The following is a 19,442-nucleotide window of genomic DNA, read 5'->3' on the forward strand; positions in this document are numbered from 1 at the left end:
TTTATGACGAGAATTTTTATGTTCAGTAACATAAATTTGTATTGACCATGAACTAGTTTAATTCATTGTATTTTTTCCTGAAGAGTTTAGCTGAATTAGAATAAAAGACTATTGTTTTTATAATATATTACAAGTAATCACTGTCTGACGGCCATCTTACGTTGCCATTCACTAAGGCCGCCTAACTTGAATACTGTACTAGTGTATCTTGATTTCTTCGCAGCGTTGCACTGCCGCCTTCTGTTGGGTGAAATTGACGTCAAAGTGGCCACGGGATCAAGAAGGACAGAAAATAAATTCTATTATTGCTTTAAATTGTATTCAATATTACAAAATAATGTCTTTTTTTCCCCCAGTACTATACATATCTGCCTTGGCCATTACAGTACGGTAGGCTCTAACGTATGAGGATTAAATTGGATGAGAGTGCCTAGAGCTGCTGTCACGATTCATAAATGTCTCTTGAGGAACGTGAAAATTGCTGACTTAATGAAGCAAGGTGCAGAGAAAATTGAGAGATGTGTGTGTAATTAATTATGCATGGAGGTAAACACCCTCCCATAATGCATCTTTATCATCATCCTCATCATATTCAGCAGCATCATAGCTGTGGTAACTCCCCATTGGCATATAGAAGGTAGCAAGAGTCCGTTAAACTGCAGAAAAAGTGGATTACAATGGCAATGATCAAACTTGTTATTTTGTTTCTACTGCTGTCTAACATTTTCTGTCTGGACGGAGACAAGTGCATAAATCAGGTAAGATTATTATTTTTTCCACATTTATATAAAATGACCAAATAAAATTTGCCCTTTTTTTTTTTTTTAAACTAGCTGAGATGTGAAAAGTCGCATTTAGTTGAAGATATATTGACAAGGATGGCCAGGAAACCACCACCACCTCAGCGATTTTTCAAGAAAAACGCTGGTAAGCCTGACATTTGATCATATATAAAACTGCAGATTTGGAAACATGTTTTTAAAAAATATATATGTATATTTCTCTAAAGCCACAAGAAGTCAGGCAGCACGTAAACGTAAGTAAAGACAATTAAAATGTGTGTGGGGGGGAAACGTTAAAACTATTGACCTTTTTTTTTTTCGTCTTCAATTTCCAGTACACAGGTTTCAAACCTTTGTGGGTCTGATGGGCAAAAGGAGCTGAGTCTGCCTAGGAGCGTTCAACCTGGTGAACCTGCCTGTCATCAAATCATTTAACACCTACAGGCAACACGAAAATACTCCACGTGCTTTACGAATTCACGTATTATTGCTTACATTATATGAATGATGTTTCGTTGCTTGTGTTGTCATACCAACCTACCATTTGCAAATGTTAAAACAGCGACATCCAGTGGTAATTTGCAGACCTGCAACAGTTCATGTCAAATTATACAGTACAGTATTGTATTAGGGCCACACTAAAAAGGAAAATAATATTCAGTATATTTTTTTTTTGTAAAACAGTAATCAAATTATTTTTTTAAAACTTTTATCATACCACCATAACATTACAATTTATTATGACTTTATCAAAAAATTACTTATATTAAAACAAAAAAAAACTGATGAGGGGAGTTTGCCGATTTAAAGCTGCAAGCAAAAAGCATTTAAGACAATACATATTTTACTACCTAAAAAATTAGATTCGTCTCAAAATTTACAAATTTCCCAGTAAAATAAATTACGACTAAGATTTTTTTTTTCCTTAAATCTGACTATCTTTACAAAAAAAAAACTACTTTCCAAGTTATCCAAAATTTAACTTTTTTTTTCTTAAAGCAAACAAAATTCTTGTATAATTTTATTTGTAATTTTTTGGGGTGTGGCCTTAACACTCCTTAATGTCGTGATTTCCAAGCCAGCATGTGACATTCCACAATGAAGCCACCTGAGTCACCTGATATGATCACAGGTTTATTAAGTGACTTTGTACAATACAAATGAAAAATAACATTAAAAATACAAGAGATGGAGTACATAGCCAAAAGCAAAAAAGAAAAAGAAAAAAAACATGGTGCTGACTCTTCATTTCCCACTGGCATTTGAACACAGCGTGACTGAAATATTTCCGTCTTTTTGTTGATTATTGTCTTGATCTTGTATTTTGTGGCGTCTATTGATTATAAAACTTTATAAACAGTGGACGCAGTTTTCACGTCTCGGAGGAGCTTTATTCATTTTTCTTCTACACGTACAAAAGCAGGCCTTACTTCAGCTGGCTCGGTATATATTTATATATAAAAATAAAACTTAAGTGAAATATAATACTTTTAACATTATATAAATGGTGGTCCAATGGTAGCGGTAGATGGCTAAACACACAAGGGTGGATAGGGGGGAAAAAAATTCTTATATTGCAGAAAAAAAGAAGCTTAAGCCAGGATTTGAGTCTATAAAATGTCCCAAGGTTTTTGTTGTTGTTTTACTGGGTTAAATAGCTTCAGCGAGTGCTTTCAAGAACAAAAAAGATTCAACTTCCCGCTGCATCAAAACATGGAAGAGCGTCCGCTTTATTGTAATGTTTATTCTTATTTGTGTCCTGTAAACAAATGTGATTGTACAACCGTCCAAAAAAAAAACAAAAAAAAAAAAAAAAACACGTAAATTAAAAAGCAACCTTGCTTGGTAGGAAAAATGAGCGCAGCAGGAAGGGGCCGGGCCAGTATTACAACAGTAAGAACAACACCGATAACAATAATAATAATAATAATAATTAAAATAATAACGGTTTGGCCTTTTTCTACTTTGATGTTTTACTGTTGTTAAGGTAAACACAATCTTCAATGATGAGTCCCGAGGTTGAGTGTGAGTGTGTCTCAGGGGTGTTTTTCAATGGACACACACACACACACACATTCAACAAAATGGGTGCAGGAACAAGGGGAAGAGGAAGATGGGGTTAAGGTGGGGAGAGGAGGAGGGGGGGGCTTGTCAGTGCCAAACACTGATGGTGCCCTGAGCGGCAAACGTTGGCAAAGAGAACTAAGTGGACACGGGCTGGTCCTTGACGACTGTCTCTTTAAAAGATCTTGCCTTTCTTTTTGTTCTTCTCCAGAGTTCTGGAAAAGAAACGACATCATTTGTAAACGTTGCACAAAACAAGCGCCCATTCAAGTCATTTTTCCAAGCACTTGCAAGATCATTTTTTTAAAAGAAGCATTTTTGGATAGCTTGTTTTGGGGCTTGGTGATTAAATCAATTTTATCAATTAATTTGGGTTTATTACTATTCATTCATTAGGGTTGTGTTGCTGCTGCACGCTATTTGATGGTTTCCAATACCTAACATCTACAGTATGCAATGGACATTATGTTAGCATTAAGGTAGCAGACTTTTGTTGAACAAAATGATCATTTTTGGTGTTTGGAACATAACCGCCATAATAAATGGGGGATTCGCTGTCCTGACGGAACAATAGCGTGTTTTATAGATGTTAATGTGTCTGACCTGGATGCCTCCAGTTTCTGCTGCTCCAGGCGCTGCTGGGCTTCCCAGTTGGCTCGCTCCTCCTCAAAGACGCGCCGCTTCTCCTCCAGCTCCTTGTGCTGCGCCTCCAGATTCCTCTTCATTTGCTCGTGGCGCCGCTGAAGCTACGCGCGCAAAAAAACAACAACAACACAAATGCGTCAATTGATGGAGACAAAACGGCAAATCAGGACAAATGCCGTGGGTTTTTTTATTTGTATTTTATTGTTGACATTTCAAGCTAATTCACAAAATGATTCATAGTAATGAACTGAAACTGAACTGAATTATATTTAATACTTATCAGTTGTCGCTATGCCGTGTGTGCGTGTGTGTGCGTGTGTGTGTGTGTGCACGTGTTATTACCTCTGCTTCAGAGTCCTTGAGCTTCTGCACTTTCTCCTTGACTTTCATCTCAAAGACCTGCTCCATCTCCATCTCCATCTTCTTCATCTTGGTCACGTGCTCCCGCCGCTCCTCTTCCATCTGGGCCAGGGGACTCCTAGACGAGCACACACACACACACACACACACACACACGCGCACGATTTACCACCACGAACGGGGCTTTTCAAAAAGGGTTCATGCGCACGGAGGAGAAGAAGAGAGCAGTGGAATAGAGACGAATCGGCAGTTGGACCTGGAAACATGCTGACTGGATCGCATGCCCTATCGAAGCAGGGTACACACATTTGTGCGGTGTGTGTCTACGGTGTAGGTGGTTTATCATTTTTCATTTAGATGCTTAATTTACCAGCTAATTCGCTGTTCAAAGTTGGCGCCGCTGTAACAACAGTTCTGACTATTTTTCAAAGTGTACATACAGTATTGTACTACGTAAGCACATATTCTGGTGTTTTGTTGCAATCCATTTCGCATTAGCTTAGCGGTTAGCATGGCTTATGGCTCATCCTCTTTTAGTGATAACGATACTTTTTAATCTTGTAGTGGTCAGATGTTCTTGAAGCATTTTATTTTTTTACACTGATGCAGACACAATGATGTCATCAACAAGCATTACTGCGATTGTTTAGTAGACTCCAAATCCAAACTGTGGGCCTTGCTTACACCATCAACCACGTAACTAGCATATACCACGCAGCCACTACACCAGACAGTGAAAAAAAAAAAAAAAAAAAAATCTCAAATGTGTGTATCACGCTTAGATTGCGACATCTCTCTTTATGAGAGCCCACAGAAAGACAGAAGAGCGATTACAAACAGAGCCATGGGTGCTTAATTGGGAGGGTGCAGGGACGAGGCGGTAAAGCCGACAGGAAACAACAGAGGAATGACAGAGATAAGGTGTGAAAAAAATGGTAAGAACCAAAAAAAAAGATGACCACTTACATTCCTTCGACTGCGTCAAGTCTAAAAAAGACGGCACAAAACAAACACACGGCATGCAATGATGAGCTCATGCACTACAAGGCGTGTCGTCGCACATCGTGAGCTGCGTGTTAGATTAGCGTGTTAGCGCTGAGGGCTAAAACTACAAAACTTATATTGTGTTATGTTAAACACACAAACACACTACTGTCGAGGTGAAATTTCACAATGAAGCTCAAAGGCACTAAAACCTTCGCAGATAAACTTAATTTGACCTTTTGTAAACTTCTGAATTTTCAACTGTGCAACATTTCAGTACATTTTGACTAACAACACTAACAGACATCAAAGAGGAAGCCTGAAACATTTCTTGACAATAATATGTTATATGTGACCTCACTAGTCTGAACATGACATTCTGATTAATATTACATTTTAGGAATATGAGTTATAAAGCAAAATCCAGCTGTTTTTGTCCATCTCAGGGGGCGGCCATTTTGCCACTTGCTGTTGACTGAAGATGACACCGCAGTTGCTCAGGCAACAACCAATCAGAGCTCACCTGTTTTCTGAAGCTGTGCTGTGATTGGTTGTTACCTGAGAACTGAGCAACATTGATGTCATCTTCAGTTGACAAGTGGCAAAATGGCCGCCTCCTGAGATGGGGAAAAAATGGCTAGATTTTGCTGCTGAACTCATATTCCAATAAAGCAATATTAACCAGAATACCATATTTAGACTAGTGGGGCTGCATAGAACATATTGTAAAAAAATAAATAAAAAAATGTGTGGGTGGGGTGGCGGGTGGGGGGGTTGACTTCCCCTTCATTTCATCTGTAAATGTTACAATGCATTAAAAGTTCATCCTGACATTTCACCCCAGAGTCCAATACCCTTAACTTTTTTTTAAGAAGTGTATGTTGTATAAGAACTGAGTGCAGCTTACTTGGTGGACAGTTGTCCCTTGGCCCTGTTGTTCTCCACGCCGTTGTAAGTGACGGCAGCCAGCTTCCTGCTGCGGTAGTTCTCATAGTGGACGTTGTTTGTCACGTCCTTCAAGTCCTGCATGTGAGTCCTGTGTAGACAACCAGCGTTTCGTTTAGATTTGTTTTGCAGCGTGGGTAGGCATATTCGCCTGGAATATGTGCCAATGGAGGAGTACCTGATGAGCATGTCCCTGAGGATGGTGAAGTCGCAGTGGTCACTGTTCTCAACTAGGAGGATAAACAAAGTCAGCAAAAAAAATTATCTAACGCCCTTATAGGCTCATAAGTATAGCAAGATAAAAAATAAAATAAAAAAGACATTTTAATTTAAAGGATTACAGATTGTTTGTATACACATTGAGTAACCTCACCTATCCAGCATAAAATTAAACAACCAACTAAAAACTACCTATAACTGAAATGGCACCAAGCCATCATGGCCACTTAATAAAAACAATTATAGACAGAATGAGTGTAAAATGCTGCATCACCCTTCCTCTTTCATTCCCCATTTGTTACTCTTTATCATTAACTCATTCACTTCCATAAGTTCATTAAAAAAAATTTTTTTTTAACTCTTTGACTGCCAAAAACGTTAAATAACGTTTAGTAAAATCCTATGGAGGAGTGCCAAAGACGTTAAAATACGTTTTTTTTTCAAAACAGAGATGAAACTAACCATTTTCTATTGTTGATTACTGAAAAACGGAATACGGTAGAAACAAACTTTTTTTTCTGATGAAAGATGAGAGTCCAATCTTTCATTTGGTAGTATGTGTGTTTCCATAGTCCAAACACATAATTTTCTGTGAACCTTGAAAGATCAGTCAAAAATGCTTAAATCGGCTGGCACACACGGCATCCCTTTTCTGAAAACGTCTGGCAGTCAAAGAGTTAAGAATTCAGGGTGTCAGCCGATTATTTTTTAAAATTGTAAGTAATCGCATGACTTCACTAATTAACTCACGTTTAATCAAAAATTTTACATCGGTTCTAAATGTACAATAAAACAATTCTAGGTTTTCATACTCTTAACAAAAGTGAAAAAAATGTTAAACTAATAAAAATAGTTCAAATGAATTTTGGACGTTTATAGCTGTCAATGGCAGTGAATGAATAAAAAAAAGGAAAAGATTTTAAAAAATTCAGGGAGTCAGGCGAATACATTTATTTTATTGTAATTAATTAAATTAATTAATTTCATACTCTTGTTAACAATGTCAATGGCAGTGAATGAGTTAAGTGTGACGAGAGTGCTATGTGCATGTGTGTTGCATGTCTTTAAAAAGTAGGCCCAAACCTTCTGCGACCCCCCACGGGTACTGTCGTCCCCTGACGCGCTTGCTGTTCACCTCGATGATGGTGTTGCTTCCCACCACGGCCAACGGAAGTTTGTCCTGGAAACAAAATTCACATTCTTTAAGTACAGGTGAAGTCATGTTATCATCCCCAGAGATACAAAAGTGAAATTTCAAGATGAACTCAGGCGAACTTCTGTAAACTTTGGAATGCACATGTCCAACTGTTCAATGTTTCAGTAGTTATTGAGCAACTTGCTGTTCTCCAACAAGGAGTTGAATGGCAAAATTCTTTTTTTTGTTTTTTGTTTTTTTTCTTTTTTCCAGGAGAGTTCAGTATTGTTCATTCGATTTGGCAAAATTCTAATTCAAGGACATACACACTTCTATGCCTTTCTATACAGAAGCGTATTGCATTTACTTGAAAAAAATGAAGTAAACCTGTTTTTTCTTACCTTTTTTTGGGGGGTAGGTTTGTTTTTTGGTGTATAAAAAAAAGAAAAAAAGAAATGTTCTGTTTTTCTAAAAAAAAAAAATTCTGTTGTACTGAATATTCTTTTCTGTCATAAAAAAAGAAAAAAATGTGAAAAACAAGAAAATAAAGAAAAACAAGAAAATAAATTATTCTGAAAAACAGGAGGAAAAAATACTAATACTTTAACTAGTTAAACCGAAATAAAATATTTTGAAAAACAGGGTGGGAAATTATTCAACAAATTTTTTAAAAATATTCCGAAAAATAGAGCACCATCTTTTAATGACGGACACTTTCCCACATTTAATACACTTCCGTAGAAACGTAAGTGTTAGCTTACTAAAATCATGCCGATCGATTGACATGTTTGTATACTTACATGCTCTATAAAACGATCAACCTAGCTTACATTAGAACGATAGTATACAGTGAAAAAAAACTCAGAAAAACAGAAGCTGGTGCTCTGTAATAATTATTTTTCCTGTTTAAAAAATAAATAAAAAAATTCCCCCGTTTTTCAGAATATTTTTTTCTGAGTAGTTTTTCTGAATATTTTTTCCCCGTTTTTCAGATAAAAAAAAAAAAAAAAATTCAGTAAAACAGAATAAAAAAATCTGAAAAACAGAAAATAAAAAATAAAAACACAAAATGTTTTTTTTTTAAGTGAATGCAATACGCTTCCGTATTTCTCTGACACTTTCAGCCTATTTTCTGCAACCTGTTGATGACTTTCGGTGACACTTACAGTCCATGTAAAGTGGCGGAAAAAAAGTCATCTAAATTTGAGAAGTTCACCTCTCAAGGTATAACGCATTTTTAGCTCATCTTAAAATGTCCCCAAAAGCCCAATATCCTGAACTTTTTGCGAGTAGCACAAGCACAGAAGTCCCACCTTGATCTTCTTCACTAGACGGTTCTCCTCTTCGTCATCCGTCTCGGGGAACTCGTAGATCTTGATCTTGTGTTCCTGAATCTCCCGCATGATCTGCAGGCAAGAGAGACGCCATTTTAGGATGTCCACAACTGGAAGAGCCTGAGGGACTTTTTTTTTGTTGTTGTTGAGGGCAATGGAAAGTGTTGACCTGCTTCTTGAACTGCTGGCATTCCTCTGGCGTAAGTGTGTCTGCTTTGGCGATCAGCGGGATGACGTTGACTTTCTCGTGCAGACGCTTCATGAACTCGATGTCCAGGGGCTTCAAGCTGCGGCCACGAAAACACAAACAACTGGACGTTAGCCCTACTGATAATAAACATAAAAGATAAAACATATTCAAAGTCTACTCTCATATTAATTGATAGGATCACAAAGTGAGGTTAAATGGCCGATATCTTGCACAATTTGGAAAATTGTGCCTCAAAAGACAAACAAAATTAACAGTTCAAACCACCCATTGGTTAACTAGATATAAAACGAAACATTACTGCAAAAATATCAGTTTCTCTGATTTTTAGTAACGGACAAATGAAGCTTCATGAAACACTTAAGGTTTTTTTTGCAGTGGAAATGTAATCAGTTTCTTCAAAAGTCAAACAAAACTAAGAGTTCAAACCATCCCTAGGTTAACTAGACACAAAACAAAACACAAAAACGTTACTGCAAAAATATCAGTTTCTCAGATTTTTAGACAAATGAAGCTTCATGAAGCACTTGTGATATATGTTTAAAAAAATAAAAACAATTGCAGTGAAAATGTAATCAATTTCCATTGCACTAGTTTTGTCTTTAAGTCGGGAGCACCATCTAGAGGAGCAAAATAAATATCGCAAATGCTTCATGAAGCTTCATGATGAAGAAAAATATAAAAAAATAACAGAAACAGTGATTTTGTGGATATGTTTGAGTAAAATGAACATGTTTCATTATGAAAACTAATGACAACATATTCCTTTAGAGCATTTTGTTTTTTGCAGAATAATGGTCACAATGCGGCTGTTTTTGTCTTGTGTGTTTTTCCAGGTTGTATGTCACAATTATGAACATTGTGTGAGAGTTTTATAGCCTGGAACACAAAATGTTTTAAAATTAGTACAAACTTGGAATTCTGTTTAATACACTCGAGGGCCACAATACGATCTATGTCATCCAAAGCATAAGCTGCATGAAAAAGACACATTTCTGTTTTAACAGGTTAAAAATTGAACACTACAGCTGTTTTTATTTTATTTTATAATGAAGCCATGAAATATGGGAAACAAGAAGTCCCACGCCGTACCTACCAGTTTACAATAAAAAACGAAAAACGCTCTCAGTTCATGATTAATCCTTTTGGGATTCTTGGAATTAAAGCACACAAAGTTAGAAAGCATCTGTGACAGCATGCGGATGTTCGGCATGTCAGAGTGACCTCGCAGTCATGAGAAAAGCAAGAGAGTTATTCTTGGCCCGTCTGCGAGCTGGATAAATAACCCGGGACATTTATGGCAGACTCACACGGAATGTTTGGATATCATTTTACTTTTGTTTAAATTTTCATTGGCACAAAGGGTCAACACAAAAAAAAAACGTAAATTGCTGTACACCAATCATGTACTTGGGGTAAGTAATTAGTGATGGTTATTTATGGAGCACTTTTTGGTCACAAAATTAAATGAAAATCTGATCAAATATATATAATTTAACACATAAAAAAAAAACGTTACAAGATAAACAGAACAGGCGAGACACTCAATGCGACGTCAATTTCAGTCGACAGCAGAGGAATATAGGATGAAATGGCGCTGCCTTTTTTGAGTGATGAAAATGGATGGAATTCTTATTCTATGAACGCAATATTAACCTCAAAGACTAGTGAGGGCACAAATAAATAAATAAATATCATCAACTTCCCCTTTTAAAATGCTGTGTGACCTAAATATTTGCTCATCATCTGGCATCCATATCCGACAGCAATCCTTTAAAAAGCAAAACCTTGTGCAAGTTGCAACAAATCTCAATTGAATAAAGACAAACCACAAATATGCACATGAGCAGCATGCTTATCATTTTTGACATAGGGGGCTCCTCCCCCTTTAGAATATTAAGCTATTCGGTTTGATGGACTTTTATGTGCTTCTTTCCGCAGTACTTTCAGCAGAAATGCAAAGCCACCAAGTATCAAGTTTGCCTTTTTTATCTGTGGCTTCACGTCGAGCCATTTGATTGAAAACACGTGTGCGGTAGCTGTGCTATATGGAAAGAATTTGGGGATGATTTAACAGCCAAATTGTCTGTCAAAAAAAATGTGAAAGAAAAAGTGTAGTGTAACCTCATGAGTCCCGCCCGGCATGTGCTCGAAGGCGAGAGTGCAGCCTGAGGACACAGCTTGCACAAACACGGTGTCTCGTAAAAGAGGACACTGGCCTCATTATTAGTGTGTGCCCACGCCACACTGCAGGCAATCTGCCATGATGCATATAGATTTGATTCCTTTTCGATGCAAAGTCAAGTTGGCTCTTTGAGCGGCTTTCATGACTCATGAACACAGGGATCCTAGCATAAAACATGCATTGATAAGTTTTGTTTTCAGCAAAAATAAAAAATAGAAGTGGCAACGTAAGATGGCTGCCCTCAATCCATACAACTGATCCTAGCGTAAAACATGCTTTGATAAGTTTTGTTTTCAGCAAAAATAAAAAATAGAAGTGGCAACGTAAGATGGCTGCCCTCAATCCATACAACTGATCCTAGCGTAAAACATGCATCGATAACAATGTTTTCAGTAAAGGAAAATGATAACAGAAGTGGCAACGTAAGATGGCTGCCCACACACTACTCCATACAGTGATCCTAGCGTAAAATAAAGCAAAGGGGAAAAAAACAACAACAAAAGTGGCAACGTAAGATGGCTGCCCTCTGGCTTCAGCCACGAGGGTCCGATTGACAGACCATTCAGATATAAGTCTGTGGTGGTGATACAGAATGCTACTTTAGCTTCGCATGCTAGCATCGTGAGTTTGCGCCACTCACCCGTGTCCCGAGGGCGCGATGAAGTAGAGGCAGCAATGAATTCGGCTGTCGGGCATCTGCCGTCTGTTCACCCGCGATTCCGAATTCAGGTAGTCCTCGAACTTGCTGTCGATGTGGTCGATGATTGGCTGCCAGCTGTGCACACAAACGCACGCAACAGCGTTAAGAAACAGACCTCGTCGCCAGGGTGAATTATGGGTAGTGTGGAGATGTTATGGTGTGTGATGGATGAAGTCATTTTGAGAGTGTCAAGCTGAAGAGGCGTAAATCCTTACCAGTTGCTGTTGTCGACGGCATCACCAAAGCCCGGGGTGTCGACGATCGTGAGCAACAGCTGCACGCCACCTTCCTTGATTAGCACTTTGGATTGTTCCACCTGACACAGGGCGGACGGTGTTAAGGTTGTCCTACTAGTTGATAAATGCAGTCCTACACGAAGCGTTGCTTGTTTTACAAAATGTCAACTCCTTCTTTGTTTCCTATCAGCTCGATTCTCTGTCTTGAGAAGCTTTTTGTGGACAAAAGGTATCCGATGTGGACACTCCGTAAGTGACGATGTAGGTTTAGCTTTTTGTGCTAGTCGCTCAAGCTAAACAGTCACTTTAGCACAGTTTTTCCATTAGCTTGATACTCAACTGCAGCTGTAGTTGACAAGCTTTTTGTGGACAAACAACCGTTGATGTGGACAGATTGTATGTGCTCTGTAAGAAAGTCGACTGCTATGTTAACTTACTGGGTTAGCCGCTCACCGGATGTTACTATGAAATAGGGGTGGGAATCTTTAAATGTCTAACGATTCGATTCATATTTTCAGGTGTACGATTTTTGATTAAAAATGATTTGATTGCGTGATTTTTGCTTCAATTTATAGATGTTCAAGGAATCGTAATGATCTACTCCAGTCTAACTCGGTAATGCTAATTAGTGCTCTACTCGGGGCACTTTTATCACTCAAAAGAACGGCTCCACGCTGCAAAAAAACAACTTTTATTGGAATAACTTGATCGTGACTTTTTCCTTCTACTCTCTTAACTGGCTACAACTTAACAGTGTATCAGACCGCGTGGAACCACACTGCCCCTAAGTGGCCAAATCGGGTACAACATGAACAGCGCTCCCAATAAAGACACACACAAAGAAAAGGGAAGACAGTATAAAATAATTTAAATAAAATCGATTTTGGGACATCTAAAATCGATTCTGAATCGTACTAAATGAGAATCGATTACGAAATGCTAGTTCTGTTTTTATTTTGCTAAGTTGTCCACTTCCTGTTTGTTTCCCATTCCTATGGTTTTAAATGACTTGTTTGTAAGCAAAGAATACGAGTCATCTTTTTGTTTCATTGCATCAATATTAGGATGTTAACCTCTGCTGTTACTTTTATTAGGGTTAATGGCGTGTTAACATTGTCTCTGCATGGTTAATGTGTTTTGGAATCTGGACCAATATAATTGATTCCAATGAGCCAATTGCACTGCACTTTGGAGGTCTCTCTGTAAAATCATTAGTGCTGCCGGCTATCGTCACATGTGTGCGCACACGTGCGCGGCCGGCGACATGTCAGAACAGGTCATCATCACGCTATGCTATTAGCTAACTATGCTGAAGAACTGGTAGAACATACAAACACTGGTGTCGTCACCGACGAGACAGACAGACAGGGTCACATTTGTGTAATTACTGAGAGACGTCAAGGTTGTGAGCAGCTGACATTGAACAGCAGCAGGACTAAGCAAAAATATACTCGCTATCTTCTATGGCAATCGAGACTGGTGTAAATGAAAAATATTTGGACAACACATTCTTTCAATGCTAAAAACATAAGTAATCCTCCGTGACATTTGTTTCCCATAGAATGTTTTTGAAAGAAGCAGCCCAGTTTGTGTCTCGACTAAAACCTACCTGGACAGTCTTCTTGATTCGATGCGAAGGTCCGGGATACTCTGATGAGTACAGATCGGTGAGGAAGAGGGAGTTGATCAGCGTGGATTTGCCCAGCCCTGACTCACCTGGAGGAAGAGTAGTCGAGGTTAAGAATTTAACAATAAAAAAATGGAAATGTAGTACAATACAGTCTACCCGCCGCATTCGCGCAGGTTCGCATAATTACAGTTGAATTTTTTTCTCTCTCAATATTTTGGGCACCCACCCCTGGATTTTATTTTATTATTATTTTTTTTCTTCTTCTTTTTTTTCCCACCCCGGGATTTTATATCTCCCCCGTTTCCCCCCCCCCCCCCCAATAATTTTATATGTCGCCCCTTTCCAACCCCCCCCCCATATTTTAGCCTTTTTTTCTTTTGTTTTCCCAGGATTTTATATCTCCCCCGTTTCCCCCCCAATATTTTGGGGCTTTTTTTCCTTTAGTTTTTTTCCCGGGATTTGACATTTCTAAACCCCCCCCCCCCACACACACACACACACACACACACACATAAATTATATATCTCGCCCCTTTCCCACCCCCAATATTTGGGGTTTTTTTCTTTCGTTTTACGCTGATTTTACATATCCCCTGGTTCCCCCCCTCCACCCCCATAATATATATTTAAAAAAAATTGGGGGGGTTTCTTTTGTTTTTCCAGGATTTTATATCTCCGTTTTTCCACCAGTACTTTTATATCTCCCCTTCCCACCCCCCGCAATATTTTGGGCTTTTTTTCTTTTGTTTTTCTGGGATTTTATATATATATATATATTTTTTTTAAAGCAACAAAGCCGTACACAAGCATCTGTGTATGTTAATGGTTATTGGACAGCCAACAGAGCATCTCATTGTGTTACTCTGGAGCCTTGTCAAGCTGTGGCGCTCCAACATGGACACGGTCCAAAGGCTCATGAGCTCCCGTGAACATTGATCCTGGTCCTGCCTGGCTAACGTTCAACAGAAAGAGGGTTGAATATGTTGCAGGGTTTTTGCAAAAAAATAAATAAATCTCGCTACAGTGAGAGGATAAAAAGATGGACGCTTCTTCACTCACACCTCCTCACTTGGTGATGTCCTGTATTGCACTGCAGGGCCATGTGGGCTCCATGCGAAGCACAGCCAAGACAAGCACAACACTCAATGTGTGTGCGTGTGTGTGTGTGCGTGTGTGTTCGCGAGAGTGTGGCAACACAAAGAAAACAAGCTGTTCACTAAAAATGAGCCTCTAAAACCTTTTCCATGTCGGCTCACATTCTGCAATCGTGCCCAAAATGAGAAAATTTGTTCCAAACACAACGGGACATCGACATCATGGCAAAATGACTTTTTTTGTAGCAGCAGTGTGTACTAATGCTTATTGCTTATAGTTGTCTACTTCCATATTTTATTTATTAGATTTATTTCAATTAATTGTTTCACCTTAAAGTAGCCTGCTTGCATTTAGGCGAGAGGAGGAAGGAACCCAGAACTTCAGAACTGTGAGGCGACAAGCTAACCACTAGCTCACCACACTGTCATGTGATAAATGGGGGGATACTTAATATGACTATTTGGTAGGGGGGAAAAAACATGAAAAGAAACAGAAGGTCTCATCTCTCGTCAATGATGCTCTCACTCACACGTTTGGACCGTGTCCAGCTGCTTGTTAAGCAAAAGTTCCAATGCGAGCGGCGCAAGCTATTCTTAGAGACGCGCCTTTATGAAAACTCGCTCCCTGCGCAGGAAATGCTTTTGACCCGAGCAAACATTTTCCCTCCAAACTGATGAGCCGGAGAAGAATCTCTGCATTTTTTTCCCCCCAGCAGTGTTTCTGCAAGATGATGTCGCAGATTATTCCGAGCCGCCTCCGCAGCTTTTTCACTTGGCGTGGACAAAGCGGGGGGCTTGTCCTCAAGTGTATAAATACGGCTACACACACACTCGCACAAGAAAAAGACGCAATCTTGTCTCAACTAAACAAACCCACAGTGAAGACATCGAAATGCCAAGCGCCTCTGGGACACAATGAGACAATTGAAAGAACAACAAGAAGGCAGGCAGCTTGCGCTCTTACCAACGACCATCAGGGTGAACTCAAAGCCCCTCTTGACCGACTTCCTGTACACTTGGTTGGGGAGGCTTGCGAAGCCGACATATCCTTCTAGGTTCTTTTGCTGCTGCAAGACAAACAAACATTAGGAGAAATCATAATTAGCAATTAATCAAGATATTTGACAGCAGAGTAAAAAAAAAAATCAGCATTTAATGTCCTCTTCTGAATTACTGTTTCAACACTGGAAGTGAAGTACGACAAACCTGAGCTATATCACGTCAATGGATCGGCCGTTCACGAAACTCAAGAAATTACCGATGGTGTCTAATGGTCATCTTTCCCACTATCCATCCGCTGTAACATTGCATGCCACACACAGCCTCCGAATGTGTTCATTAGAAATTAGCGGCAGCTAGGATTTAGGATTGGCGGGCCGCCACTCCTAAACGAATTTAGAGGAAACTAAGGCTGCTCGATTATGAAGAATATATTAATCACGATTAATTTGGTAATAGCTGAAATCACAATTAGGAAGATCATTTGTTTTGTGGTACAAAAAAAGAAAATGTTTAACCGTAATAAAATATTAAGACAAAAAAAATATTTGAAACACTATAATTATGCAAGTTAATAGGACCAAATAATATTTATTAAATTAGTTATTTTAAAATAAAATAGGTACAAATATACATATTTAAACAACAATTAGTATTAATAATCTTTTATTTTTGTTCACGATTATGCCAATTTTTTAATTGTGGACCATAATAATTGAAATTGTACAGTAATTGAATTTCGATTGCACAGGCCTACAGCAAACACCGATATTACTATAACGCTGTTTTAAAATAAACATTTGCAACCAGCTACCTGAGTTAACATCTCTACAATCGGTGAAATAAATACAGACCCGCTACTAAGGCAGATAAGTAGCTTGGTAGCAAACCAGTTTGTCTACATTTGACATTACTTCATAAAGTGGATAAGAGTACAAATTAAATAGCTAATTTTCTTTTTTACGTTTACCTACACAGCGAATTCAATGGGGAAGAATTTATTTATCAAAAAAAAAACGAGTTTTGCCCCAAAAATATTTTTTTAAAGACTTTTTTCTAAATTATATTTAAGCTAATATTGCTCAGCCCTACTTCATATTTACTGACTTTATTTTTGATAATATTATACACGCATTTAAATTGAGTGCCTGCGGGTGTCCACAGTAGTCCACTCTGCAATTATAATTCATTGTTGCAAAGCAACCACAAAAGGATGATTTTAATACTTACAGCTGTTTTATGCAGATCAGCGTGGGAAGGAACGGTCCGGCGCCAGGAAGCAAATGGAAAAGAGAGATGAAAAAAAACAACAACACAAAATGAGTATTAGACCACATGACAAACATACCTCGCTGTCTCACAACTGCTGTCCTATGCTGTAAATCCTCCAGTATCAAGAGACATTTGACCTGCACGCTGTGTTTTTCACAACATTTGCTCCTTTTATGTGAAGAAGAAAAAGGCCATTTATTTCTGTGTTTGCCTCAAGCTCGGAGGCGGGAAGAGCATCTCCTCCAGCCGCCCACGTGCGCTCGGTGGAATGGTCATTAATAAATGCATTTTTCCTATCACACACGTTATTTCCCCAAAAGCTAACCGCGTCTGACACATCTGCTAGAGGAAGTGGCGGCCATGGACGACAGCATTCTAGTACACCCACTGCATTTTGAGCAACACTGCCCGTCAGGGGTGATACTATTTGTTTGCTGGTTCCCGTCAATCATGAAAACAAAAAACAAACAGGGTCACCGTCTGGAATGGAAGTGCACATGCGTAGTGTTTTTAATCGACGAGTTTGCGTCTAATGCGTAAAATTGCGCATGTGAGTAACACGCAAGATATGCAACACAAAACGTAGTATGAATTAGGGCCGAACAATTTAGAAAAGTTAGCTATTCTAATTTTGATTTTTTTTCTCCTCAATACTGCGATAGAATATGTGATTGTTTTTTGCCCTATTTTGTCTACTTCCCATGCATTTTTTTTTTTTACAAAAACAAGCAATAAATGAATCCGCATTACAATAAACATCACATTTATTACACATAAATGCTCTTCATAATTCATAAAATAAAAAATAAAAATAAAGGCAAATGAACCATGAATGAGAGATTTTTATATTGCCTGTCATGTGTATTGCAAACTTTTGCGCTCAAACATGAATTAACGGTTAAGATGCTATGTATGTATGTATGTATGTTTTTTAGCTTATTATATTATATTAGTTTTTAGCGTTTTACATTAGCTAGTTATGTAGTTTGGTTCAACACGCAATAAGTATTTCTCTTTATATTATGTTTAGTTTGACCGTAAACTGCAACAGGGAGTTGCAAATAAGACTCTTTTTTTGAAGATTTGTTTACCATCTGCCAAACTTCTCCTTGTGGTGAAGTAAATTGGGTTCGGCGCCACCACCTAGCGTTTGTCTGTCAAATTTTTGCAGGTAAATCAAAGAGAAAAAAATAGGCTAAGTGACAGCTCGTGTCTTGAAAAACTTGTAAATCAGGTCACTCGTAACTCAAGATGCCACTAACTGTACATTAGGCATTCATATTAAATTACCTTTGTTTCTTCATACTTTAATGCGATGGTAAAAAAAATTAAGAAAAGCCAATATAAAGTTTAATTTCAGTCAGTGATAACTGGTTCTCTGAGGGTACCACAGACCCACAAATATGAACATAATGTCATGAAAAGGCAATGTTGTACTAACTATATAACAAATCACAAGACACTTAATACGCCTTTCAGACTGCAATACTGTAGACCAGTGATTTTAGAAGTCAAAACATGCCCTCTTAGAGACAAGATCCACTTTAATCCAGATTAGAAAGCAGCCTGCCTCCTTCTTGCTTAAACCTTGACATTACATCCTCTAAGACTGCCTTGTTTGGAAAAATCAGCATGGCCTTTGCGTACAATTATTTGTTATCAGGATTATTGGAAACACACATGTACGAGAATAATGTGGCATGTATCAATTCGGGGTTTCAACGTCTTCTTCGTGGGGCACAACTGCGAGCTAACGTGGTCGCAGATAAAGTCGTGACTTGCAACTCATTCAGTTGATGATAAATATAACAATAAAACACATAGGTGGCGAGATTGCATTTTTTCCAAGAACAAGGAACAACCATCGAACGCTGTTGATCTATAAACTGACCAGGGAAGAGCCAATAAATCACATGGCGTGTCAGTATTAGCGGCGAAAGCTTGAAATAAAGTGTTAAGAGTCCGGGTGCTCATAAACAAGAATAACGTTGCAGTTTACTAGGATTTCTTGGAGGAGTTTGCTAAAGAGCAAGCGACAGGAAATGACACTCCCGCTAGCAGCTAGCCAAAAAATTAAGCTAAAGCTAAGCTAGCGAATCCAAGTGGAGGCGGACGACTGGGCGTTGGTTGCTCAGACGACTGTACAAGCTTTTAGAAAAACACCGCTGTCAAATGTATCACATGTAACGCGAACACCGATCATAAACGTCGCATTTTTACAACCGGCATGGGCGGCCTATGTAAAAGACGGCAGCCGAAGAAGCAAGCACTCTCACCCATAGCGTTGACGCTCCCTGCCGCCTCAGTAGCCGATCATTCACCAGCCGACATTCCCCCAGTCTGAGAGTATTTGCGCGAGTTACGCATTATAATTTACGTAGCGCCAACCATGCTTGCCAAAAATGCGCTGAAATTTCAACGCATATTCTACGTGAATGCCAAAGCGAGGAAGTCTCGCGAGCACGCCGAATTCTTTTCAGACCCAGCGTAGTCTCGCGGCGTTTTACCCCAGGAAGCATACTTTTTTTGAAACGTCTGCGACTATTGTTTTACAAATCTTCAAGAGAATAGTTATAATGAGCAATTATTACGCGTAGTTTATGCAAATAACACCAATAATTAACATATAGTCGCAATTATCCATCTTAGAG

At 38.6% G+C, this 19,442-nt stretch overlaps 1 protein-coding gene across 2 annotated transcripts; it reads right to left on the bottom strand.

Annotated features, from left to right (window-relative positions):
* Positions 1–1,903: 1,903 nt before the first annotated feature.
* Positions 1,904–17,085, bottom strand: septin7b (septin 7b). 2 transcript variants are annotated; one of them, XM_077575168.1, is made up of 14 exons: positions 16,750–17,085; positions 15,485–15,587; positions 13,407–13,513; positions 11,777–11,877; positions 11,502–11,636; positions 8,638–8,755; positions 8,448–8,540; positions 7,083–7,179; positions 5,959–6,010; positions 5,743–5,871; positions 4,818–4,838; positions 3,834–3,969; positions 3,450–3,592; positions 1,904–3,061 (listed from the first exon to the last, which is right to left on the bottom strand). In XM_077575168.1, exons 2-14 carry the CDS (start codon positions 15,492–15,494, stop codon positions 3,022–3,024), a joined length of 1,182 nt encoding a protein of 393 aa, XP_077431294.1. In that variant the 5' UTR covers positions 15,495–15,587; positions 16,750–17,085; the 3' UTR covers positions 1,904–3,021. The 2 variants fall into 2 exon arrangements, with proteins under 2 accessions (XP_077431294.1, XP_077431295.1); XM_077575169.1 differs by lacking the exon at positions 4,818–4,838 and having other exon boundaries at positions 16,750–17,083.
* Between the last annotated feature and the right edge of the window lie 2,357 nt (positions 17,086–19,442).

Source organism: Vanacampus margaritifer, chromosome 9 (genome assembly GCF_051991255.1).
Source record: "Vanacampus margaritifer isolate UIUO_Vmar chromosome 9, RoL_Vmar_1.0, whole genome shotgun sequence".
In the NCBI taxonomy this organism is placed as follows: Eukaryota; Metazoa; Chordata; class Actinopteri; order Syngnathiformes; family Syngnathidae; genus Vanacampus; species Vanacampus margaritifer.

Bases quoted from the DNA above. Each gene is read 5' to 3' on its own strand.
- septin7b (XM_077575168.1), bottom strand. The intron at 6,011-7,082 runs GTTTGGGCCTAC...TTATCCTCCTAG, and splicing joins CCCGTGGGGGGTCGCAGAAG to TTGAGAACAGTGACCACTGC. The intron at 3,970-4,817 runs GTAAGTGGTCAT...GTGCTCGTCTAG, and splicing joins CTTGACGCAGTCGAAGGAAT to GAGTCCCCTGGCCCAGATGG.